This window comes from Nansenia antarctica (genome assembly GCF_963989245.1).
Source record: "Nansenia antarctica genome assembly, chromosome: 9".
Taxonomy (NCBI): Eukaryota; Metazoa; Chordata; class Actinopteri; order Argentiniformes; family Microstomatidae; genus Nansenia; species Nansenia antarctica.
In genome coordinates, this window is record NC_137679.1 from 15,487,415 (window position 1) to 15,513,681 (window position 26,267).

At 49.6% G+C, this 26,267-nt stretch overlaps 1 protein-coding gene across 2 annotated transcripts in view; it reads right to left on the reverse strand.

Moving 5' to 3' along the window:
• Positions 1–2,882: 2,882 nt before the first annotated feature.
• edc4 (enhancer of mRNA decapping 4) overlaps positions 2,883–26,267 on the reverse strand; it is a gene marked incomplete at its 5' end in the record, with an annotated part of 35,751 nt that continues 12,366 nt past the window's right edge. Inside the window, 26 exons of one of the 2 annotated variants that reach the window (XM_080539427.1) lie at positions 2,883–3,712; positions 4,424–4,587; positions 5,037–5,253; positions 6,211–6,391; positions 6,648–6,813; positions 7,583–7,698; positions 8,284–8,439; positions 9,748–9,925; positions 10,715–10,763; positions 10,877–11,017; positions 12,372–12,473; positions 12,645–13,246; positions 13,849–13,939; positions 15,872–15,951; positions 16,521–16,678; positions 18,388–18,479; positions 18,897–18,963; positions 19,195–19,360; positions 19,991–20,087; positions 20,431–20,526; positions 21,164–21,247; positions 22,878–22,987; positions 24,397–24,501; positions 25,018–25,174; positions 25,371–25,557; positions 25,869–25,968. In XM_080539427.1, coding sequence (XP_080395553.1) covers positions 3,529–3,712; positions 4,424–4,587; positions 5,037–5,253; positions 6,211–6,391; positions 6,648–6,813; positions 7,583–7,698; positions 8,284–8,439; positions 9,748–9,925; positions 10,715–10,763; positions 10,877–11,017; positions 12,372–12,473; positions 12,645–13,246; positions 13,849–13,939; positions 15,872–15,951; positions 16,521–16,678; positions 18,388–18,479; positions 18,897–18,963; positions 19,195–19,360; positions 19,991–20,087; positions 20,431–20,526; positions 21,164–21,247; positions 22,878–22,987; positions 24,397–24,501; positions 25,018–25,174; positions 25,371–25,557; positions 25,869–25,968 — 3,846 coding nt within the window. In that variant the 3' untranslated portion in view covers positions 2,883–3,528. Of the gene's footprint in view, positions 3,713–4,423; positions 4,588–5,036; positions 5,254–6,210; positions 6,392–6,647; positions 6,814–7,582; positions 7,699–8,283; positions 8,440–9,747; positions 9,926–10,714; positions 10,764–10,876; positions 11,018–12,371; positions 12,474–12,644; positions 13,247–13,848; positions 13,940–15,871; positions 15,952–16,520; positions 16,679–18,387; positions 18,480–18,896; positions 18,964–19,194; positions 19,361–19,990; positions 20,088–20,430; positions 20,527–21,163; positions 21,248–22,871; positions 22,988–24,396; positions 24,502–25,017; positions 25,175–25,370; positions 25,558–25,868; positions 25,969–26,267 lie in introns of both variants that reach the window. The other variant, XM_080539426.1, reaches the window with a different exon arrangement.

Genomic DNA, 26,267 nt, shown 5'->3' on the forward strand with positions numbered 1-26,267 from the left:
CAGCCCCTTGGTCAGCAGCAGAAAGACCCTTGGTCATCATCTTATATACAGTGCATTGCTCATAGATGGCTATCATGTTATACAGTACATACCAGGGTTTTTCCTGGGTCAGAATGAGGGCTTCACTCACAGAGAGACATCACTCACTTATATTGCAAAGATGCAAAGTGTGGAGAGAGTGGAAAGTGCCAGTGCCTCTCTGCTGGCCTTCCCTGTACAGAGTTCTGCACCTGCTGTGCAGAATGTCAAAATGTGTCCTCTAATGTTTGAGGACTTTATTTAATTGTACTTTGAATTAAGGTTCCAGTTTTAATAAAACCTGTACTATTTACACCTGTGTTTTAGAGGCTTGCAATTTAGAACTAATAAACTTTATTTTATTGGGTTACTCTTATTCTGACTATTTGGTGATGTAGTTCAGCCACCTGGTATTTCCCTCTCCAAATATGATGACCATCAGAGTGAGCATTCTTAACTTATAGGCTATTATGCCACTTATCCCCCATTCGGAATTTGACTATCAGAGAAGAGGTAGGCCTATGTCTAAAGAAATCTAATTTGCAATAGAACTGTATGAGATATTTCCATACAACTACTGGTTAGTGTTCAATAGCACCCTAGACAATTCAGTAATGATATATTTTGCAGGGATTTCAGTTTTTCTGATAAATGAGAGAAAAGTGATGGAGTCCTATGTTCCTGTCACCAAAAAGTACAATTTCCGTCTAAACTAAAGCTAAGTTTACAGGACTATAATTCAGCATTTATTTAGGTAAATAGTTGTCTGACTATTTGGTGATGTAGGACAACCACCTGGTTCATACCTCAGCAAATCTGAAGAGGAAAAGAGTGATCATTCTCAAGTTATGGGCTTTTTTGTCTCCTTCCCCATATTCGGCCTGGTCTAATTTGGGTCTCTTTCAGGGATTGGGGTAGCTCTAAAGAACAACCCAAAAAACATATTTTCCCCAAAGAATTTTTTTGACAACAATCAATTTAATTAATGGGAGACCCTAAAGATAAGAAAAATCATTGTTGTCATTTGTTCTACCTCGGGTAGGGGTATCTCAAAATCTGAGGGCCCTTCCTGCTAGACTATTAGGCTGTAGCAATTATGAAATAATTGTCTAACGGCAATGTTTTTTACGTGACCGCAGTTTCTTTTTGAATTTTGCACGCCATAATAGTAGCTATCCTATCAGAGGACACCCCGCATGCATTGATTTACAGTTACACCGTGATTCTGCAAACGGACAGTACATTTACATCTACATTTGGTAGAGAGAGGGGCAGAACGACACGAGATGGAGCTTATTTCAAAAAGGATGCTTAAAGTGCAGATTGTAAGCTTTCACATTTTGAATGTTGGTCCACCTCAAACCAATAGCCGAGAAACTCACTCTGAATCAAAACAGGCAAACAACTGCTAGTAGCTAGAGGTAAAAAGGAACATTGCTACGAACATCTAACTGCATGTTTAACACATCACAACACAAAATGCTGATAGAACATCAACAGAACACATAACTAGATGATCACACAGTGCTTGCTTTTGAACATGTCCTACAACATACGTTTGTTTACAAGCAATGTATCGATCCTAAAACTGTTCTTTGTTGTCCCTAATCTAGTTAATGTTAACATTAACCCTAACTAACCTAGGTATGAGGGATATGTAGCAGCCCAGACTACATTACAGTAGTTGATGTAAGGAAATAAGAAGCTATAATACAAGGTATGAGCAGAAGGATGGATCAGCAAACCTTTCCCAATATACCAAGCATCTTCATGGATCTCTTGCACACATGATCGATGTGATCCACTCGTCATCAATAACACCTACACATTTAGTATGTGGCACTTGAATAATGTCAGTTCCATTCACTCATATTTTAGAATCTTCTTTGGAGTAGCACTTGTTGTTGCAAAAGACCATGAAGTAAAAATGTTTTACATTGAGGGTTAATTTATTCAGGTGGAACCAGTTAACGGCTATTGATAATTCCTCATTTACACATTCAATCAGAGACTTGAAGTCATCATGTATGGCTATAAGGTTGGTATCATCAGCAAATAATAAGGGGAGAAGGTTTTTACAAGACAGACAAATCAATGATGTGAAGTAAAAATAGTAAAGGGCCCAAGATGGAACCCTGTGGAACCCCAAAAATAATTCTTGATTTCTTAGACGAGCAGCTGTTGGAGGAAACAAATTGTTCTCTAACTAATTAACATGCATTAACCCTAACTAACATAGTTAACACGAGTCCACTGAGCTGCATTGGGTTTTAGCCCAGATTAACAGAACCACATCATGATGACATCATAATGACATCACCCCTTCAATAAAACACACACAGCCGCTGAAACGTTTTATTTATTTTTTATTCAAAAAAATGTTGAGGGTAAAAGAAACGTGTAAAATATACAACATAACAAGCAACATAGGAGGTGAACATGATCAAACAGAGACTTGTCTTCTTAATGATGACATGATCAAACAGAGACATCTCGTCTTAATGATGACGTCATCAAACAGACATGTCTTCTTAATGATGACATCATCAAACAGAGACTTCTTAACCCAAACCAGGAAGACTTCAGTCTTACAGTGCTGCTGCTTCCACCAGCTAGTCTTGAAGAAGAAACGTCGACTATGAATGTGTTCACCACTCACTCACCCCCTCCCTCCCTCCCCACCTATGGTGAACAGAAACTAGGCCAGGAGAAACAACTAAGCATGTCTGTAGTCTAGTGGGAATAACAACCATCCACACACTGCCCCCCTTCCCCCGAGACCATGTGATCACACTGCCCCCCCCCCCCCCCCACACACACACACACACAGCCGTACGCTGTTACAATCCCCTGGCTAGGCTACATTCAGGAGGAGGAGCCTCAAATTGAGGAGGCGGAGCCTCACATCATTATTAAACACTTTCAACAAAAGTATCAAAATCACCAATCAGACGTCAGAGCTGAGTGTTAGGGTCAGGGCCAGGGTCAGGGTTAGGGCCAGGGGTCAGGGTTAGAGTCACATGTTAAGGACATATATGTAGGAACCAACGGCCCAGTAGTGGTTCTGATCTCATCAGGACAGGAGAACAACCACAGGAAACACAGTTCAGATCAACTAGAGAAGGTTCTAGACGGTTCTTGAGCAGAGAAGGTTCTAGAGCAGAGAAGGTTCTAGAGCAGAGAAGGTTCTAGAGCAGAGAAGGTTCTAGAGTAGAGAAGGTTCTAGAGCAGAGATGATTCTAGAGTAGAGAAGGTTCTAGAAGGTTCTAGAGTAGAGAAGGCTCTAGAGCAGAGAAGGTTCTAGAGTAGAGGAGGTTCCAGAAGGTTCCATGGAGGGTGTGGGGGAGAGGAGACAGCCTCTGGCGTCCATGCAGGTGAGGAACCCAAAGATGAAACAAAACAAGAGTTTTTAATGCAGCGTCCAGAAGGTTCCAGGAGGGGTCAGGGTTAGGGTCAGGAGGGGTCAGGGTTAGGGTCAGGGGTCTAGTGGTGGACCAGGGGTCAGGGGGTCTAGTGGTGGACCAGGCCTTGCAGCATCATCATGAGGCGCCGGGCCCGTTTGCTCTGCTGGGAGTTTGGTTCCTGCTGCAGGAAGAGGAACAGCTTCTGACGGACCTGACTCAGCACCGCTGACATGTGGTCCCGCGTGACTGGGTCGCCGTGGTCCAGGTTCATCACCGCATCCTCCAGGTAGCTGCAACACCCACACACACACACCGTTTCACTGTCTGAGTCTATAAAACTTTGAACAGAGACAGACTGACAGACAGAGAGAGAGAGAGAGAGACTGACAGACAGACAGAGAGAGAGAAAGAGACAGAGAGAGACACAGACAGAGAGAGAGACAGAAAGAGAGAGAGAGAGACAGACAGACAGAGAAAGAGAGATAGAGAAAGACAGAAAGAGAGGGAGAGATAGAGAAAGACAGAAAGAGAGCGAGAGAAAGAGGGAGAAAGAGAGACAGAGAGAGAAAGACAGAGAAAGAGATAGACAGAGAGAGAGAAAGAGAGAGAGAGAAAGAGACACAGAAAGAGAGAGAAAGAAAGAGAGACAGACAGAGAGAGACAGACAGACAGAGAGAAAGAAAGAGAGAGACAGAGAGAAAGACAGAAAGAGAGAGAAAGAAAGATATTTATAGAACAGTGTTCTTGTGGTCAGTCCCTGGTGCTCTGAAGTCCTCCATATTTAAGGCTGAATGCTGACCTGTCTTAAGCTGTGTGTGTGTGTGTGTGTGTGTGTGTGTATACCTGATCTTCAGCTCTGTGTGTGTTGCCAGGTAGGTCTGTGTTTGTGTGTTGCCAGGTTGGTGTGTGTGTGTATGGTGTGGTGTCGTGTGTGTTGCCAGGTTGGTGTGAGTGTGTGTTGCCAGGTTGGTGTGTGTTGCCAGGTTGGTGTGTGTGCGTACCTGATCTTCAGCTCTGTGCGAGTTGCCAGGTTGGTGCTCAGCTGCTGTATGAGGGACAGCAGGACTGGCTGGATCAGAGGACACGGCGTCTGGCCGAACACCTGCTGGCTGTCCATCGTCTCACACACATAGAGGACTAGGGACAGGTCTGCTGCTGACAGGGCCTGGGGTGGGGGGGGCAGACAAGGTTAGACACATAGAGGACATGGGACAGGTCTACTGTAGAGAGGGCCTGGGGAGGGAGGGGGGACAATAGGGGTAGTTAAGGTTAGTTAGGGTTGGTTAGCGGTAGTTATGGTTAGTTAAGTGTTGGTTAGGGGTAGTTATAGGTAGTCAGTTACCTGTTGGAAGGCCTGGTTGAGCTGGCCCTTGGTTAGGGGTAGTTGGGGGGGTAGTTAGGTTTAGTTAGAGGGGGTAGTTAGTTACCTGTTGTAAGGCCTGGTTGAGTTGGCCCTGGGTTAGGGGTAGTTGGGGGGGTAGTTAGGGTTAGTTAGAGGGGGTAGTTAGGGGTAGTTAGTTACCTGTTGGAAGGCCTGGTTGAGCTGGCCCTGGGTTAGGGGTAGTTAGGAAGCTAGTTAGGGTTAGTTAAGGGTAGTTAGGGTTAGTTAGTTACCTGTTGGAAGGCCTGGTTGAGCTGGCCCTGCTGCAGCAGAGACAGGATGTGCGCCTGCTGCGCCGGGTAGTCGAGGGGCGTGGCCACGGGCGTGCCCGCCGCCGAGCGCATGGCCTGCATGATGGACGTCGTCACGGCAACCTGCTGCTCCTTCATGGCCTCCCGCACCTCCCCCTTCACCACGCGCTGCAGCTGAGACACCATGGACTCCTGCAGGCTGGGGGGGGGGAGGGGGGACAGGAGGGAGGAGGAGGAAGGGGAGGGGGGACAGGAGGGAGGAGGAGGGGAGGGGGGGTGGGGGCAGGAGGGAGGAGGGGAGGCAAGGCACTTAATTTGTATAGCACATTTCATACAACAGGGGCAATTCAAAGTGCTTTACATACAGCATTAAAAAAATACATTACAAAAAAATACAATACAAAAAAAGGACATTTAACAAGATGATAGACAATGAATATGATATAGATAAGTGTTATGTCTCTCAGAGAGATAAACCTCTGCACCTTGTATAAGTATCCTACCACGATATAGGATTAAGGTGTCTCGTGGAGATTATCACAGGTAGTGACTTGAGTACCTCAAGACCTCAGCTCCGACCTTGATATTTTAAATGACTACGATTCAGTCAATGACAGTAGATTATTACTACATCTATATTTAACCACCATCCTGCCCGATACGGTGTGTGAGATCGCAGTGTAAAACGACACGTTTGCAAACACATTAAGCCTATATTTACAGTGAATTCACATCGCTTGGGTTATGGACCATTCAGCATGTTTCAGTCTAATCTCAAACTGCTGCAGATATAAGAAGTAAATCGATAGATGCATAACTACTGATAAACTTTTTTGCTTAGATTTAAATATTTTTAGGGTTTGGGCCTGTTTGATTTCTTCAGGGAGTTTGTTCCAGGAGTATGCGGCAGAGTGGTTTGTTTTACCTGGGTTAGGAGGAGGGGTGGAGCCTAACCCTACCTGGTCAGAGGAGGGGGGAGGAGCCTAATACTACCTGGTCAGAGGAGGGGGGAGGAGCCTAACCCTATCTGGTCAGAGGAGGGGGGAGGAGCCTAACCCTACCTGGTCAGAGGGGGGAGGAGCCTAACCCTACCTGGTCAGAGGGGGGAGGAGCCTAACCCTACCTGGTCAGAGGAGGGGGAGGAGCCTAACCCTACCTGGCCACGGTGACGTGCAGCTGGTGCTGCACCTCGGCGCGGACGCTGGTCGTCACAGCGACGGTCAGCTGATCCACAGACGCCTGGAAGGCCTCGGTCAGCGCGGTCAGCTGACCAATCACAGGGTCCCGGCTCTCCTGCTGGTTCCTGCTCTTCACATGAAGCTCCAGCTGCTGGATGTCTGCACACACACACACACACACACACCACAGACACACACCATACACACACAGGCGCACACACACACGCACGCACACACGCACACACACGCACACGCGCACACACACACACACACACACACACACACACACAAACAAACTTTATTCATAAAGCACAAGTCATTATGTAGAATGTAACTCCTAAATACAACACAATAAAACCAGGAATAAAACAAGAAATAGGAGTAAAAATGTAAGGTGTTAGGGGTCAGGCCTTACACTCGTGAGTTCCCTGTTTGAAGCTGTCGTTGATCTGCTGGAACATGGCCTGGCAGCCGCGCTCGAACACGGGCAGCACGACCCCCTGGAACGCCTCCTTATAGGCCGCCTGGATGGGGCCCTGCATGGCCTCTGCCGCCGCGCGACCAATGGCGTCGGTCGTATTCTTGCATGGGGGAGGGGCCAGAAGGACTAAGGTGAGTTTTTGGATTGGACCGTTAAAAACAAATAAAGCTGCCTTCAGTTGACATTCAAGAGCTAGCATTAGCTTACGAACCCCTCTCTTCTCTTCTCTTCTGCCCCTCCTAAAGATCTCCTCATCCCCTCTACCCCCCCATGACAGTTTCTCTACTGGAAATAATCTATATACAAAATAGAATAATAGATAAAAAAATAAATAAACAGCAATTCCTTCTTCAAGCATTATAACTGCCAATGGCCCCTGGCCCTAGCATATTACCATCTTATGATGACTGGTGGATAGATGATTCACATACTTATATGTATTTGTTGTAAGTCGCTCTGGATAAAAGCATCTGCTAAATGTCCGAAATGTTAATATAAATGTAACTTATGTGTCAGATAGCGTTAGCTGCGCTCATAGACTTTCCAGTGTGAGCTAGCGTTAGCTGTCCTCATAAACTTTCCAGTGTGAGCTAGCATTAGCTGTCCTCATAGACTTTCCAGTGTGAGCTAGCATTAGCTGTCCTCATAGACTTTCCAGTGTGAGCTAGCGTTAGCTGTCCTCATAGACTTTCGGGTGTGAGTTAGCTTTAGCTGTCCTCATAGACCTTCCAGTGTGAGCTAGCTTTAGCTGCCCTCATAGACTTTCCGGTGTGAGCTAGCGTTAGCTGTCCTCATAGACTTTCCCGTGTCAGATAGCGTTAGCTGCCCTCATAGACTTTCCAGTGTGAGCTAGCGTTAGCGGTACCAACCTTGGACTTGACCACCTTGCTGACGTTTTCCTTCAGGGTTCCCTCCACAGCTGTCAGCTTGGCCGCTACGGTGCTGGTCAGCTGGGTGGTGATTGGCTCCAGACTCTTTGCGATGGCTGAGGAGGAGATTACATTAGATTAGCCTGGTGACTGGCTCCATGGCTGAGGAGGAGATTACATTAGATTAGCCTGGTGACTGGCTCCATGGCTGAGGAGGAGATTACATTAGATTAGCCTGGTGACTGGCTCCATGGCTGGTACAAGTACTAGCCAATGAGATGCAGTTTAGCATCCCACCAGAACTGCAAATAGTGATGTAAAAACATGACAATGATAGTGATAGGTACAGTATGGCATGTACGGTAGTTTAGAGGTATATAGTTATGAGCTATGTACAGTTATGGTAGCTTATGTACAGTATGTAATTTACAGATGTATAAAAAGAAGCTATAATAAAGAGGCATGTAAAATGTGTAATATACAGTAGTGCAAAGGTAGTAATGTACAGTAGTGCAAAGGGTACATCACATGTGATGACATTAACCAGGGATGTGCAACCATCATAGTATTGTCATTGTATCCCAGGGCAGTGGGGGGGGGTACTGAGAGTCATAAGAGGAGGTGGAGGTAGAGGAGGATGTGATCAACAAGAACTAGGAAGTGTACAGAAAGCAGGAAGTGAAACAGGAATTGGTACTGACTCTGGGGGACGGTCTTCTTCAGCTCTTCCCGCAGTGTCTTGTCCAGCCGGTTAGAGATGGTGTTGCCTAGCGACTGGGCCAGCTGCTGTGACAGTTGGTCGTGAAGCTGCTGCTGCCTGGTCTGACCCTCTGCCAGAACGCGCTCCAGCCGCCTCTCTGGGGTCAGGGGTCAAGGGTCGCCACAGGAAGTCTGCTGTATCCCAGAGATCATCTCACCCTAACACGCCCTCTGAGGGTTAGTCGGTAACCATGGCAACCTCTGAGGGTTAGTCTGTAACTAGTGTTGTTCCGATACCGATACTGGTATCGGCATGGCCACCGATACGCACAAAAATGCTGGTATCGGTATCGGCGAGTACTAACAAATATATAACACCCGATACCAAACTTTCACTATCGCGGAAAAACAAACACGCAACTGTGGTTGTCGAGGAGAGGAGCGGTGGAGCAGCGAGGCTCACCTCAGGTAACCTGCTATGCTACCGGGGCAACGTTCGGAAAGTCCCCCTGAGAGCGCCGGAGCGCACACTGGGCTCCGACGTCATAAACGGACCGAGGAATCCGATTGGACAAGAGGCGTTCTACGAGTGCCGATCAGTTTCCCAGAGCGACTTTTACCAACGCAGCCCTCAGACATATAGACTACGCCACTCCGCTTAAAGCGATACAACCCACAGCCAAGATAGGACACATTTTACAGGAAAAACATATCGACCTTAATCGATATTTATTTCGGTTGCACAGTCTAGCACCGCCACCTCTCTCTCTCTCTCTCTCTCTCTCTCTCTCTCTCTCTCTCTCTGTCTGTCTGTCTGTCTGTCTGTCTGTCTGTCTGTCTGTCTGTCTGTCTGTCTCCGTGCGGCAGGTGCTTCCTGCCTCCTTCCTTCTCCCGAGGAGAAGTTTTCTCTATGTTTGTTTGAATTGTTTACATATGCAGAACACAGAACACACATGCATTAGTGGTGCAGGAAGGCCTACTGTCACAGCGGAGTGTGTGCGACGCGCTGGCCAATGGGAGAAAGATCATCGGCCACTTCAAGCATTCCCCACTGGCCACTTCACGTCTGCAAACTGTACAGACTGAAGTTGGAATGCCTAAAAACATTTTTTTTCTTTTTTTTTTTCAAACGCCGTGGTATCGGATCGGTACTCGGTATCGGCAAGTACTGCACGGTCAGGTATCGGTATCGGGATCAAAAAATGGTATTGGAACAACACTATCTGTAACCATGGTAACCTCTAAGGATAAGTAACCATGGTAACCTCGGTAACCTCAAAGGGTATTGATGGGAGTGGAACTATGTACAAGCCTTCTGGGCTTCGTTCCTTCCATGCACTGTTTTTTATTTTTTTTTGCATGTGCTAAAAATAAATGAATTAAACTAAAGGACACTAAGGGTTAGTAACAGGGTTAGTTAGTTAGGGTTAGTTACAGTCTAACCATGGTAACCAGATGGAGGATACGCTGCTGGTCCTGTTGGCTGAGCAGCAGGTGGTCCAGGTGGGCGGAGACAGCGCTAGGCCCCGTCTCCAGCCTCTGGCGTAGGGCCTCCTGGCCGCGCCTCAGCCCCTCCAGCTCCCCCTGCTGGGCACGCAGGAGAAGCAGCAGCTCCTCACACATCTCGACGTTCAGCTGCTGCTGCTGGGGGAAGGGAGATATGTTAATAACCCCTAAACCTGACCCTGCTGCTGGAGACAGGTCAGACATGTTCATATCATATTTACAGGAGGTGGTCTAGGGGTCAGGAGGGGGTGTAGGGGTCAGGAAGGGGTCAGGAGGGGGTGTAGGGGTCAGGAGGGGGTGTAGGGGTCAGGAGGGGGTGTAGGGGTCAGGAGGGGGTGTAGGGGTCAGGAGGGGGTGTAGGGGTCAGGAGGGGATCTAGGGGTCAGGAGGGGATCTAGGGGTCAGGAGGGGGTGTAGGGGTCAGGAGGGGGTCTAGGGGTCAGGAGGGGGTGTAGGGGTCAGGAGGGGGTGTAGGGGTCAGGAGGGGGTCTAGGGGTCAGGAGGGGGTCTAGGGGTCAGGAGGGGGTCTAGGGGTCAGGAGGGGGTGTAGGGGTCAGGAGGGGGTCTAGGGGTCAGGGAGTGGTCAGGAGGGGGTGTAGGCGTCAGGAGGGGTCTAGGGGTCAGAGAGGGGTCAGGAGGGGGTCTAGGGGTCAGGGAGGGGGTGTAGGGGTCAGGGAGTGGTCAGGAGGGGGTGTAGGGGTCAGGAGGGGGTCTAGGGGTCAGGGAGTGGTCAGGAGGGGGTCTAGGGGTCAGGGAGGGGGTGTAGGGGTCAGGGAGTGGTCAGGAGGGGGTGTAGGGGTCAGGAGGGGGTCTAGGGGTCAGGGAGTGGTCAGGAGGGGGTGTAGGGGTCAGGGAGTGGTCAGGAGGGGGTGTATGGGTCAGGAGGGTGTCTAGGGGTAAGGGAGGGGTCAGGAGAGAGTGTACTACCTGGTGTTGGAGGTGGTCTGCCTGTCTGGACTGGGAGGAGGACGCGTCCCTGAGGAGACACACACTTAACATGAGTACGTGCGTGTGCGTGTGTGTGTGTGTGTGAGAGAGAGAGAGCGAGCGAGTGAGGGAGTGAGTGTGAGTGTGTGTGCGTGTGTGTACCCCTCCTCCTTGCGGGTTCTCCTCTTCATCTTGGGCGAGGCGCGGGGGGAACTCTTCCACCGGGCGCCGTGGTTACCGTGGTTACCGTGGTTACCGTGGTTACCTGACGCCGCCAGGCTGGCCAGCTCATCGTCATGATCACTGTGGAACACACACACACACACACACACACACACAACGATCGCTCAATTAATATGATAAGAACACTGTGCAGCAATGTCTCATGTGATCCACTGACTATCAACAGTACGTTCAGACTTTTATAAACCCCTCTACAGTTCAGAGAAGACTGACGCCAACATTACTTATTTTAAATAATATCTTTACCTACTATTATACAACAGTTAGTTACAACCAAGTAATTTGATTGGACAAGAGGCATTCCATGAGTGCCGATATACAGTATAACAGCACTGGGACTTTTAACTATTATGCATCACTCCGCCGCACAGGTGTTCTATTAAATGACCGTGAATTAGACTACATTAACGGTCGTTATCTATCAGATTATCTATCAGTGTGTTGGTTTCAAACAAAGATGGACTTATTTCCAAATATAACATTTATGTTACATTATGAATGGTCATCAGAAGAGGACGAAGGGAAGGGCCTTAATACTTCAGTGCAAACCTCCAGGTGTGCTGATATGACACCAGCTGACCGAGACAAATTGGAGAGGAACAAAAATGAAGCTAATACTGTAAGGCAAACAACATGGGCCTTGAACTGCTTTCAGACTTGGCTAAGTCTTAAAAATACTATCTGATGTTAACTCCCTCTCGTGTGACATTGCTTAATTACGGATGGAGGATTGCTCTAGTCTTCTAGAGGAAGTTTGTTCTGCGATTCAAGCCGAATGGGAAATGTCCAGGCCCAGACAGGTTTGGAGTAGAATCCACCCAACCCTTATGCCCGCAATTAATAATATTTTGAAAGGTGATGATTCACCATCTTGGAGACGTGCTTCCATTAGCCTACTTCTAAAAAAAGACAAAGATCCCTTGGACTGTTCTTCGCATAGGCCTATCAGTTTACTCAATGTGGATTACAAAATAGTTGCAAAATACTGGCCTGTAGACTTGAAAATGTGCTTCTCAACATTCTAAACCCGGACCAGGCAGGATTAGACCAGGTAAGACTTGTCACGTAAAGGTATGGCACAGATAATGTACGTTGTGCGCTTAATATTACACTCTTAAAAGAACCCAGCATTTATAATTTCTTTGATGCCGAAAAGGCCTTTGACTGAGTTGAGGGGCCCTTTTTGTTCTCTGTATTAGAAAAATGTGTAAGTTTATTAGTATGATAAAAATGATTTACTCTGATCCCATAGCCACTGTTAATACCAACGACCTGAAGTCTAAGGGTTTTTCAAGGGTGCCCTCTGTCACCTTTATTGTTCACTATTTGTAATCATTGAGCCCCTGGCGAGGCCATCAGAACTGATCACTTAATTCCTTGTTTGCGGACGATGTTCTTCTTTGTGTGTGTGTACCTCTGCTCAGCGCTGGCGTCCTGGCTGTCATGCTGGGTCAGGTGATAAGTGCGTCTGTGGTACGGCGACGTCATGTGACGCTCCTTCATCTCCTCCCTGGAACTACACACACACACACACACACACACACACACACACACACACACAATATATGTACAATCACTGAAAACCTTATTAGGAACACTACACATAATAGGGTTAGAGTGTGTGTGTATGTGTGTGTAGTGTGTGTGTGTTTGTTTGTGTGTGTGTGTGTGTGTGTAGTGTGTGTACCAGTCCAGTCCATTGTCTCTGCTCCTGGTCTCCCGGGTGATGTCAGGTGCGGCCGGCCAGGGGGTGTGGCCTCCGCCCCCGTCCACACACGAAGCCCCGCCCCCTGCCGCCGCGCTCTCCTGCGATAGGGCGGTCTCCAGCAGCGAGGGCGTGTCACTGAGCCGGGGCTCCGCCCCCCCCTCGCCGCCCCCCAGGTCCGAGTGGAGGAGGAGGTCTGAGGGGGAGGGGAGGAGGGGAGGCAGGGAGGCGCGGGGGCGGGGGAGGGGCAGGGGGGAGGAGAGGAGGTGCAGGGCATTGGCCGCAGAGGTCATGGTGTCTGGGAGGGGGAGGGCCAGGGGGATGAGGGGGAGGGCCAGGGGGGAGGGGCAGGGGAGGGGGGAGGCAGCAGGGCGCTGCAGCAGGGAGTCGGAGGCGATCTCCGGGATGCTCTGCTGGTCCTGGGAGGAGGGCGTCATGGCCGCCGTGGAGGCAGAGGAGATGACGTCTGGGGAGCGGGCCCGGGTGGGCGAGGCCTGCTGGGGGAGGAGGAGGGGGCCTAGGGGGAGGTCCGCAGCCTGGGGGGGAGAGGGGGAGGACAGGGGAGGGTTGGGAGGGGGGAGACCCTGGGGGAGGGGGGGAGAGAACATCTTTAGGAGTCAAGATGAGAATGAGTGTGTGAGACGCACACGTGAGTGTGTGTTTGTGTGTGTGTGTCTTGTTGAGACTCAGACACTACCCCCGCTCCACACAACCCTTCCAATATAATATACCCATCATGCTCAACTGACCACAATCTCACTGTGGCCCCCACTGAGTAAAACCCGCTTCCCTGATGACCCAAACCCTTATCTCTCTCTCCTCATCTAAACCTCCTCCGCATCAGCTGCTAAAGCATCCTATGACCATTCCAAAATACAATCCTCTGCCTCTAATGGAAATTGTTTTCCACACTCCTTAACTCTTTCTCTCTTTCCCCTCCTCTGACTCACAGGTGGCAACACGTGTCTCTGCGTGTTTGCTTGGATGTCAGCCCGCCACCTCAAGCTCAACCTTAAAGACTAGGCTGCTCTTCCTCCCTGGGAAAGCCTGCCCTCTCCAAGACTTCTCCATCACAGTAGAGAACTCTACGGTGACCCACTCTCCCAGACAACCTTGGGGTGATCCTTGACAACCACTTATCCTGTGCGGCAAACATCAGACATCGACAGCACAGTGTGTGTGTTACCTGCAGGCTGTCCAGGAGGGAGGCTCGAGGGCTGCTGAGGGTGAGACTGCTGCTGCTGCTGTCCATCTTAGGGCTCTGGTCCTCTCCCCCCCTACACACACACACACACACACACACACACACACACACACACACAAATTCAGAGATTGTATTAGTTGAAACATCTCAGGTCTCCGTAGATCTCCTTCAGAGCCGCGTCCCAGAGAGAGAAGCACCTTTCACACATAGTTCCCTGTAAACTACATGGAATCCCAACCCAGGCCCGCCAGTGATTTTCGCCGTTCACACAAGCTAAATGCCCGACAATTGCCGAGTTGGTTCTCAAGCCTAATGGCCCATAGGGCAGGAGCTTATCTCCTGTGTACGTAGGGTGAGGTGGCTTAATCTACAAGTACACCACCTGGACATGACGCTGGTATGTCGCAGGGTCTTTGGGGGGGGGGGGGGGGTCCATGCCTCAGTCCATGCCACCCCCCCAAGGCAGCAAACCTAGGGGAAACACTGAACATACTATAGCGCCTTTCAAAAAACCCAAGGACGCTTTACAATTCCAAGGGAAATGATCAGACAGACAAAACAGAAAACAAACAAAGCAAAACTGAAACATTGACTAGGGGCCAAAGGCCTTGGTGAACAGATGTGTTCATCAGATGTTTAAGGGCTAATTTGAAGGAGTCCAGGGTGGGGGCGTTGCGGATCACTATGGGGAGGGAGTTCCAGAGAATAGGTGCGGCCACGCTGAAGGCTTTGTCTATACCAGTCCAAAAGCACAGTATGGGAGAACTTGGTGATGGTAAACATAATACGAGTTAACTCAATTAGATATATTGCTTTGCGCTCTCTCCCTGCTGACTGCACAATGCAGGACGGCTGGGAGGAGATGGTGTGGGTGCACTGCTCCGTAATGCGTCTATATCACAAAATGTACATTTGATAAGTAAGGAAGCTAGCTAAGTAAGTAATCTAGCTAACTATGATTGGAAACGAAGTACTATCCGGTTGTGGAATTATATTGGCTGCCCCGGGTTTACACAAGCTACTTTAATCACGAATTCAACTGGATGCAGAACTGGAACGAGACGATTTGAACGAGACAGGCGCGTGAGACTGCCATATACCTGCCATATATCATACCTCTACTATGATTGGAAATGAAGTAGTGTCCAGTTGTGGAATTATATTTAGTAGTTGCGAAATTCGGGGTCTGGGGCAGTTCTTATGCGCTCTGCTCTGCAGGCTCTGGCTGTGGGAGGAGATGGTGTGGATGCTCCGTAATGCGTCTATATCACAAAATGTACATTTGATAAGTAAGTAAGCTAGCTAAGTAAGTAATCGAACTAACTATGATTGGAAACAAAGTAGTATCCAGTTGTAGAACTAGCCAACTCCCATGGGGCGCTTAGGTGGCGTAGTGGATTAAGCGCTGACCATGGGCAGGGCTCCCGGTTCGATTCCCGCCGCGGACATATCCTGCATGTCATCCCTTCTCTCTCTCTCTCACCCATCCTCCCTGTCATAATCTCTACTATATCTGTCATTAAAAAAAAGAAATATATGAGTGGGACTGCCCCACTCAGAAAAAATATTCTTAAAAAAAAAAGAACTAGCCAACTCCCCATCAGCGGAGCGAACCAAAAGTACCAAGTGAGAAACTAATTGCTGTGATTGGTTAATTTGTTCCATGTGAAAATGTGAAAAGTGTCAGACATACGTAACACTTTGCGTGCCAGACCAGGGAATGTTCAGGCTTTTGTTCACACATAAGCCAACCCGGTAAATTACATGGAATGATACATCATCCCAACCAGGGTAATTGCCTGAGCGAATTTCCCCGGTCAGTCGCGTTTATACATACACCTTACACGGGAAATTCCATGGAATATACTGGGAAGGCTTGTGTGAAAGGGGTTAGAGAGAATGTCGTCAGTGCGTGTGTGTGTGTACTGGGACCCTGGAGCGTCTCCTTCCGGCCACGCCCACTTCTTGTCTCACCAGTCTACTTCCTGTCTACTTGCTGTCTCACCTCGCTCCACAGTCAGACGTGCTGCTCATCGCCGTGACGACGGTCAGACTGCTGCCACTGCTGCCTGGGGAGGCGGGGACCTGCGCACATGCACACAAACGCACACACGCACACACACACACACACACACACACAGACATACACACAACCTTCATCATCATCATCATCATCATCGTCAACATGGGACTCGAGTGATTGAGTGTGAGAGAGAGAGAGTGAGAGTGAGTGAGAGTGACTGAAAGGGTTGGACGCTTTTACAGCTAAACCGTCATAAATTACTATATTATAGCTACTGTAGAAGATCCTCGCAACTGCTCGGATTTGATTGCGGGTTGTTATGGTTTAATAAGGTCAGCTATACAGCTATGGTTGTGGCTGTCTTCCACATTGCCTACAGCAAATCAGATTTCTGTAGATTCGCAATGCATCCTGGGAGTGAGGGTTAGGGTTATGGCTCCGAACCTAGTCTGGTCAAGAAAAATCTCCAAACGGAGCCGTGGATAGCCCTCCCCCTTCCCCGTAGCCCTCGATGAAATATGAATTGGAACACCACTACCCTAACTGTGAACGTGCGAAACGAAGCTGTAGGGGTGAAAACTGAGCCATAGGGGTGAATTGGGATCGGCCCTGTGTGTGTGTGTGTACGTACGGAGGCGCTGGGGGTCATGAAGGCGTCAGGGGTCATCAGCTTTGGCATGGCCACGCCCCCTGAGGGGGACAGGAAGTCAGCGGGGGCGGGCAGGTCAGAGGACAGCAACTCCACGCTCAGGTGGTCCGTCATGTGATCTGTCAGGTGGTCTGGGTACCCTGGCAAAGCAAGGTAAGTTTAATTGTATAGCACATTTCATACAACAGGGGCAATTCAAAGTGCTTTACATACAGCATCAAAAATACAGCAAGAGGAGAATAGTAAGAAAATAAACAAATGACAAGAATAGATGTATATAAGAGATAAGTAGATAAACATTTAACAAGATAATAAACAATGAATAAAAAGATACAGATAAAAGTGTTATGTCTGCTGATTACTGCATCTGTGTTTAACCGCTATCCTGCCCGATATGGCGTGTGAGATCGTAAAATGACACGTTTGCAAACACATTAAGCCTATATTTACAGTGAATTCACATTTCTTGGATTATGGACCATTCAGCATGTTTCAGCCTAAACTCATAACTGCTGCAGATATAAGGAATAAATGGATAAAACATTGAATAAGATAATAGATAAAAAAAGACATAGATAGAAGTGTTAGTGTTCAATCATAACTGCTACAGAACATGAAGGTTTTTAGGGTTTGAAGTTTTTTTAAATATTTTTAACCTGACCCAACAGTCCAGCTCAACAGGTTCAGATGAAACATCCGTTGGCTAAACAAAACCCCCTTACACAGCCTTCTGTGAGCAGGGCATTGTGGGAGTGGTAGTTCAGGTATGTTACAGAGCAGGGCATTGTGGGAGTGGTAGTTCAGGTATGTTACAGAGCAGGGCATTGTGGGAGTGGTAATTCAGGCCTGTTACAGAGCAGGGCATTGTGGGAGCGGTAGTTCAGGTATGTTACAGAGCAGGGCATTGTGGGAGCGGTAGTTCAGGTATGTTACAGAGCAGGGCATTGTGGGAGTGGTAATTCAGGCCTGTTACAGAGCAGGGCATTGTGGGAGCGGTAATTCAGGCCTGTTACAGAGCAGGGCATTGTGGGAGTGGTAATTCAGGCCTGTTACAGAGCAGGGCATTGTGGGAGCGGTAGTTCAGGTATGTTACAGAGCAGAGCATTGTGGGAGCGGTAGTTCAGGTATGTTACAGAGCAGGGCATTGTGGGAGCGGTAATTCAGGTATGTTACAGAGCAGGGCATTGTGGGAGCGGTAATTCAGGCCTGTTACAGAGCAGGGCATTGTGGGAGCGGTAGTTCAGGCCTGTTACAGAGCAGGGCATTGTGGGAGCGGTAATCAGGTGTGTTACAGAGCAGGGCATTGTGGGAGCGGTAGTTCAGGTATGTTACAGAGCAGAGCATTGTGGGAGTGGTAATCAGGTGTGTTACAGAGCAGAGCATTGTGGGAGCGGTAGTTCAGGTATGTTACAGAGCAGGGCATTGTGGGAGCGGTAATTCAGGCCTGTTACAGAGCAGAGCATTGTGGGAGCGGTAATTCAGGCCTGTTACAGAGCAGGGCATTGTGGGAGCGGTAATTCAGGCCTGTTACAGAGCAGAGCATTGTGGGAGTGGTAGTTCAGGTATGTTACAGAGCAGAGCATTGTGGGAGCGGTAGTTCAGGTATGTTACAGAGCAGGGCATTGTGGGAGTGGTAGTTCAGGTATGTTACAGAGCAGGGCATTGTGGGAGTGGTAGTTCAGGTATGTTACAGAGCAGGGCATTGTGGGAGTGGTAATTCAGGCCTGTTACAGAGCAGGGCATTGTGGGAGCAGTAGTTCAGGCCTATTACAGAGCAGGGCATTGTGGGAGTGGTAATCAGGTGTGTTACAGAGCAGGGCATTGTGAGTAGTTTTAGAGGCTGGCTCACCAAAGCTGTCCTGTGAGTCGGCGTGTGGCAGGAAGAGGGCGGAGCCAGAACCCACGATGGGCTGGAACCAAATCTGGACGTCCTGAAGAGATCTGAGGAAGAGGAGGAGGAGGAGGGGGAAAGGGGGAGGAGGAGGGGAAGAGGTGGAAGAAGAGGAAGGAGAGGAGGAGGGAGAGGAGGAAGGGGAGGAAGGAGAGGAGGAGGAGATCAGGAAGGTATGGAATGAAGTTGAAGAAGTAAAGTCAGATATGAAAGAGTAGAAGAGGAACTACATTAAGACAGACAGACAGGCAGACAGACAGGCAGAGAGACAGCCAGGCAGACAGCAGAAAGACAGACAGGCAGACAGCAGAGAGACAGACAGGCAGGCAGACAGACAGCAGAGAGACAGCCAGGCAGACAGCAGAGAGACAGACAGGCAGACAGCAGAGAGACAGACAGGCAGGCAGGCAGACAGACAGCAGACAGACAGCAGACAGACAGGCAGACTGACAGCAGAGGGGACTGACTTGGTGTGGACACAGTAGAGTTTGATCTGGATCCCGTCTTTAGACTCCAGCGCTCCCTGGTTCCCCTCTGGAGACACAACAACACACTGTAAACACACACACACAAACACACACACACACACACACTATCACACACACCATCACACACACCATCACACACACCATCACACACACCATCACACACACCATCACACACACCATCACACACACACACACACACACACACACACACACACACACACACACACACACACCATCACACACACACATACACCATCACACACACACACACACACACCTGTGTTGATGCTGTCGGCCTCCTCGTCGGGGGGCAGCACCTGTGTGTGTCTGACGTCCTGCACCCCGAAGCTGAGGACCGGGTGGGTCAGGAGGAACTCTGACACGGCTGTGAACCTGGCCACGCCCTGGGCCTGGTCCTGCTGCATCTGCATCACGTACAGCACCTACACACACACACACACACACACACACACACACACACACACACAGACACACACACACACACACACACCTGGTTATCACTGACCCTGGTACACACACACACACCTGGTTATCACTGACCCCGGTAGACACGCACACACCTGTTATCACTGACCCTGGTACACACACGCACCAGGTTAGCGCTGATCCTGGTACACACACACACACCTGTATTACTACACACCTACACCTGCAGGGTTTTCACATCCTAAATATACATGAAACATCTTTTGGATTTTGTGTGAAACAAATAACTGACAGACACAGGGAGACAGTGAGACAGGGAGAGACAGACACAGGGAGACAGTGAGACAGGGAGACAGTGAGACAGGGAGACAGGGAGACAGTGAGACAGGGAGACAGTAGGACAGGGAGACAGTGAGACAGGGAGACAGTGAGACAGGGAGACAGTGAGACAGGGAGACAGTGAGACAGGGAGACAGGGAGACAGTGAGACAGGGAGACAGGGAGACAGTGAGACAGGGAGACAGTAGGACAGGGAGACAGTGAGACAGGGAGACAGTGAGACAGGGAGACAGGGAGACAGGGAGACAGGGAGACAGTAGGACCAGGAGACAGTGAGACAGACTGACCTTCCTCTGTACGTCACTCAGGATAAGACACTCTGCAGAGAGGTCCAGAGACGCCTTCAGGCTGGGCAGCACAGAGTTGAACGGGTCTGGAGAGAACCTGACACACACACACACACACACACACACACACACACACACACACACACACACACTGTTGGTTCAGTAGGAAGACACTGTTAGAGAGACAGACAGGCAGGCAGGCAGGCAGACTGGCAGACAGACAGGCAGGCAGACAGAGGCAGGCAGACAGACAGACAGACTGAGAGGCAGAGAGGCTGGGAGACAGACAGGCAGAGAGGCTGGGAGACAGAGAGACAGAGAGGCAGACAGGCTGGCAGAGAGTCTGGCAGACAGGCAAGCAGGCATGCAGGCAGACAGGCAGGGGCAGACAGACAGGCAGACAGACAGACAGGCAGGCAGACAGGCAGGCAGACAGGTACCTGATGGTCTGCAGACAGCTCCAGGACACGGTGCACCACATCTTCAGTTCCTGGTTCTGATTGGCTCCAGTGATGAGGAACCGCCAGAATGGAACACTGGGGGAGAGGAGGGGTAGGAGGGAGGGAGGGAGGGGTGGAGGGAGAAGAGGGGGGAAGGGAGTGAGGGAGAGGAGGTGGGAAGGGAGTGAGGGAGAGGAGGGGGGGAGGGAGTGAGGGAAGGGGTGGAGGGAGGAATGGAACATCAGCCCGACAAGGTCATCAAAAGACAATTCAGACTCTATACCTAACCCAGGATAGAACCTTACTAACCCAGGACAGAACCCAGGATAGAACTCTAACTCTGACCTAAAACAAACAAAAGCTATCATCACTTTTTAAGTTCTCAAAATATCAAATTTCGATACTTGAAAGACAGCGGACTAGCTAGTGGAGACAGACAGACAGAGAGAGAGACAGACAGGCAGAGAGAGAGACAGGCAGAGAGAGAGACAGAGACAGGTAGAGAGACAGACAGACAGAGATAGACAGACAGGCAGAGAGACAGACAGGCAGAGAGAGACAGACAGAGAGACAGACAGAGAGAGAGACAGACAGGCAGACAGAGAGAGACAGACAGGCAGAGAGAGAGAGACAGACAGGGAGAGAGAGACAGAGACAGACAGAGCGACAGGCAGAGACAGACAGACAGGCAGGGAGAGACAGTGACAGACAGAGAGACAGGCAGCAGACTCACTCTGGGTCTTGTTTCTTGTGGTTGTCACAGAAGAGCAGGCAGGACAGGGGACCTCCTCCGTGGGGCTGCCACTCATGAAGACACCTGTAACAAACAACCACGCAACCTTAACCTTACAACCAAAACCCTTTAATAACAACCAACCACAAAACCATAACCCTTTAATAACAACCAACCACACAACCTTAACCCTTTAATAACAACCAACCACACAACCCTATCCCTTTAATAACAAACAACCACACACAACCCTATCCCTTTAATAACAACCAACCACACACAACCCTATCCCTTTAATAACAAACAACCACACACAACCCTATCCCTTTAATAACAACCAACCACACACAACCCTATCCCTTTAATAACAAACAACCACACACAACCCTATCCCTTTAATAACAAACAACCCCACCCTGAGACATCAACACAATTTGATGACATTATTTTCTTTGCTTTTTATTTATTTATTTAGTTTATTCCTTTCTTTTGTTATTATGATTTATAGGGATGTCCCGATCCCATTTTTTCACTACCGATACCGATACCTGGGCTTCAGGTATTTGCGATACCGATATCAATCCGATATTTGTATTTATTGTTTTACTCCTGAATAATAACAAATACTTCCCCAGTATATAGTCCACAACAACAGTTGGCTATTAAAGACTGCCAGCCTTTATTCAAGCAACAAAACAGTACTCTGCAGTACTCAGTGACCAACTGGTTTAAAGTTAAAACAATTTAAACTGCAGCATTCAGCATTGTAAAAAAAAAAAAGAGTTACTGTCTGATTTCTAGTTTTAGTGCCTTCATGTTTTTATTCTATTTATCTTCTCTTACAAATGGCAAATCAATTATAGCACCCTTTTTAAAAGTGTAGCCTATTGATGCTGCTGGTGAGACCAGAAACCAGTCCCAGAATCAAAGGGGTGTCAACAATATCTGCTTTTCGTTTCTTTCATAACAGGCAACTTGTTTTAAGTACCACTCGATATAATATACAACAGTTTAACGATCACTAAATACTTATAATCTGTGGGTTGGATTCACTGTTGCCAGAGGCTACCGGTAAGTGACACCTGGCTTGTAAACATACTTTCGTTTTAGAACGAAACATTAGCCGGAAGCTGTTTGCAGCGTTTTTAGCAGTCACCATTCTTGAGCAAAACATTGATACAAACAAACATTCAAATACTCGTGTCGTCTTGAATTTTTTTCCGATTTAAATGTATGACGCATCATTTGAAAGCTTACCATCTGTAGTTTCAGACTATGTAAACAACCGAAAAATTACGTAAACAAATGGTTTATGATTTCACCAGCTAGCATCATGACATTGTGAGACTCATTACACGCAGGTAGCTACTAGCCAACTCTCATGCTCGTGACCACTGACTACTACTGTTGTCATCACGTGAGTGACACGCCGGATCGCGCGCCCCAGATCGCTGCCTATTTTTTTTCTGGTGCGATCTGCGATCCAGCATTCAGGACCAATATCGCGGCGATATGCGATATCAATATCGGATCGGGACATCCCTAATGATTTATGTATGTATACAATGTTTACAATTGTCCAAATATGATTTTTGTGTCGGACCCCAGGAAGACTAGCTAACAAATAAACAAATAAACACACACCGCCCTGAGACAGGAAGGAGGACATGATGTGTGTGTGTGTGTGCGTGTGTGTGTGTGTGTGTACCTGTACCTGGGCTGGTCTTGTCCTTCGATGTAGATCTGCCAGAACTTGAGATATCCATCATGACTGGCGGTGGCCAGGACTGTCCCATCTGGAGACAACGCTCCCTCACTCACACGCTGCTCACACACACACACACACACACGGGTCACATAGGGCTTTCACACCCTATCAGTATGGTATCAGGGTCTTGAAGGGGTTAGGTCTGCTCCTTGTGACTCTGTTCTGAGACAAGCCGACAAGTGAGTGGCTCCAAAAATGGCTTTTTAAAATGGGATTGGGCCTTAGGGTCAGGGTTAGTACCTCTGTCACCATTGATGGTGATGACTAGGGTCAGGGTTAAAGGTCATACCTCTGTGTGACCCTTGATGGTGATGGGTAGGGTCAGGGGTATGGTCAGTGTCAGGGGTCAGGGTTAAAGGTCATACCTCTGTGTGACCATTTATCGTGATGACTAGGGTCAGTGTCAGGGGTAGGGTCAGTGTCAAGGGTAGGGTCAGGGGTCAGTGTCGGGGGTAGGGTCAGTGTCAGGGGTAGGGTCAGTGTCGGGGGTAGGGTCAGGGGTCAGTGTCAGGGGTAGGGTCAGTGTCAGGGTTAGGTCAGTGTCGGGGGTAGGGTCAGTGTCAGGGGTAGGGTCAGGGGTCAGTGTCAGGGTCAGTGTCGGGGGTAGGGTCAGTGTCAGGGGGTAGGGTCAGTGTCGGGGGTAGGGTCAGTGTCGGGGGTAGGGTCAGTGTCAGGGGTAGGGTCAGGGGTCTGTGTCAGGGGTAGGGTCAGGGGTCAGTGTCAGGGGTAGGGTCAGTGTCGGGGGTAGGGTCAGTGTCGGGGGTAGGGTCAGTGTCAGGGTCAGGGTCAGTGTCGGGGGTAGGGTCAGTGTCAGGGGTAGGGTCAGTGTCGGGGGTAGGGTCAGTGTCGGGGGTAGGGTCAGTGTCGGGGGTAGGGTCAGTGTCGGGGGTAGGGTCAGTGTCGGGGGTAGGGTCAGTGTCAGGGTCAGTGTCGGGGGTAGGGTCAGTGTCAGGGGTAGGGTCAGGGTCAGTGGCAGGGGTAGGGTCAGTGTCAGGGGGTAGGGTCAGTGTCGGGGGTAGGGTCAGTGTCGGGGGTAGGGTCAGTGTCAGGGGTAGGGTCAGTGTCAGGGGTAGGGTCAGTGTCAGGGGTAGGGTCAGGGGTCTGTGTCAGGGGTAGGGTCAGGGGTCAGTGGTCAGTGTCAGGGGTAGGGTCAGGGGTCAGTGTCAGGGGTAGGGTCAGTGTCGGGGGTAGGGTCAGTGTCGGGGGTAGGGTCAGTGTCAGGGTCAGTGTCGGGGGTAGGGTCAGTGTCAGGGGTAGGGTCAGTGTCGGGGGTAGGGTCAGTGTCGGGGGTAGGGTCAGTGTCGGGGGTAGGGTCAGTGTCGGGGGTAGGGTCAGTGTCGGGGGTAGGGTCAGTGTCGGGGGTAGGGTCAGTGTCAGGGTCAGTGTCGGGGGTAGGGTCAGTGTCAGGGGTAGGGTCAGGGTCAGTGGCAGGGGTAGGGTCAGGGGTAAAGGTTAAAGGTCGTACCTCTGTGTGACCCTTGATGGTGATGACCCCGTCCTTCAGGTCGTCAGCGTCTACAGGCCAGCTGCTGTTGTTGCTGCGCAGCACCTCCAGATCCCACACCTCCGCCTGGTGGGGGGAGGAGGAGGAGGAGGAGGGGGAGAGGCGGTCAGAGATCAAAATAAAAATAGTCATTTATGTGCATCCTGGCTCCATGCTCTCCACCAGTCTGTCACATTGCTGTTGTGTGCTACAGGGCCAGCGTGTGTGTGTGTGCGTCCTGGCAGTGCCAAACCGATACCAAACCGATACCAGTGCCAAACCGATACTGGTACCAAAACGGGACCGAAATCGATACTTTTGATACGAAAAAAAAAGAAATCCTCTTGATCACATTCCAGTGTGCGCGCGTGTGTGTGTGTGTGTACCCTGTCTTGGTGCAGCAGGGTGTGTGTGTGTGTGTACCCTGTCTTGGTGCAGCAGGGTGGGTGTGTGTGTGTACCCTGTCTTGGTGCAATAGAGTGTGTTTGTGTGCGTGTGTGTGTGTGCGTGTACCCTGTCTTGGTGCAGCAGGATGTGTGTGTGTGTGTGTGTGTGTGTGTGTGTGTGCGCGTCTCTGTGCGTGAGTGTGTGTAGGGGTCCTACCCTGTCCTGGTGCAGCAGAGCGAGGGTCAGCAGGCTCTGGGAGGGGTCGTCGAGGGCGTCGTCATGGTCGTCGAGGATGAAGGGACACCAGACCAGCCGGCGGTGGGAGCTGAGGGGCGTGGACTCTGGCCGACGCACGTGCACCACCACCTGGTCTCTGGGGTCAGGGGTCAAAGGGCATAGCAGCACCACTGGACAGGTCAGGTTAGGGTCAGGTTTCGGTCAGGGTCAGGTTAGGTCAGAGGTTAGGTCAGGGTTAAGTTAGGGTTAGGGTTACTGGATCTTTCCCTCCAGACAGGTGAGTTAGGGTCATGGGTCAGGGTTAGGGTCAGGATCAGGATAGGTAAGGATACTGGATCTTGCCCTCCAGACAGGTGAGCTGCCAGATGACCAGGTTTCCCGCCTCGTCGACGGCGCCCAGCAGGGCTGAGTCCAGGTGGGCGAAGGCCAGGTCAGTCACGCCGCCGGTGAACCCCTTCAGCAGGCTCCTCTCTGCAGAGCCCAGGCTCAGCACACGCACCATGGCATGGTTGTTAGCCCCTACACACACACACACACACGCACACACACACACACGCACACACGCACACACACACACACGTTTTTAAGGAAAAATATGTTTTCTTCTTTCTTCTGGCATTTCTTACTCACTATTCCAAACATGATTCATAATTTCAGCAATCACTGACCCCTTGTTGTATGTGATTGCTGAAATTATGAATCATGTTTGGAATAGTGAGGATTTTTTTCCTTAAAATGATGTGACTCGGGTCTAGTGTCTAAGGTGTAGGGTTAGGGCGAAGAGTCTAGGGTTAGGGTCTAGGGTGTAGGGACTGTAGGGTCAGACTCACCTCTGATGGCGTAGGCGAGGTAGGAGTTGGAGACAGCTATCAGGTTGCCATAGTGATACTTGTGTTCCCAGTCATACTTCGCTACAGGCTGGATCTTCACCTGCAGGAGACAAGACAACCATAACATAACCACAACACAACCATAACACAACCACAACACCACCATAACACAACCATAACACAACCTAGGGATGTCCCGATCCCATTTTTTTCACTACCGATACCGATACCGATACCTGGGCTTCAGGTATCTGCGATACCGATACCAATCCGATATTTGTATTTATTGTTTTACTCCTGAATAATAACAAATACTTCCCCAGTATATAGTCCACAACAACAGTTGGCTATTAAAGACTGCCAGCCTTTATTCAAGCAAAACAGTACTCTGCAGTACTC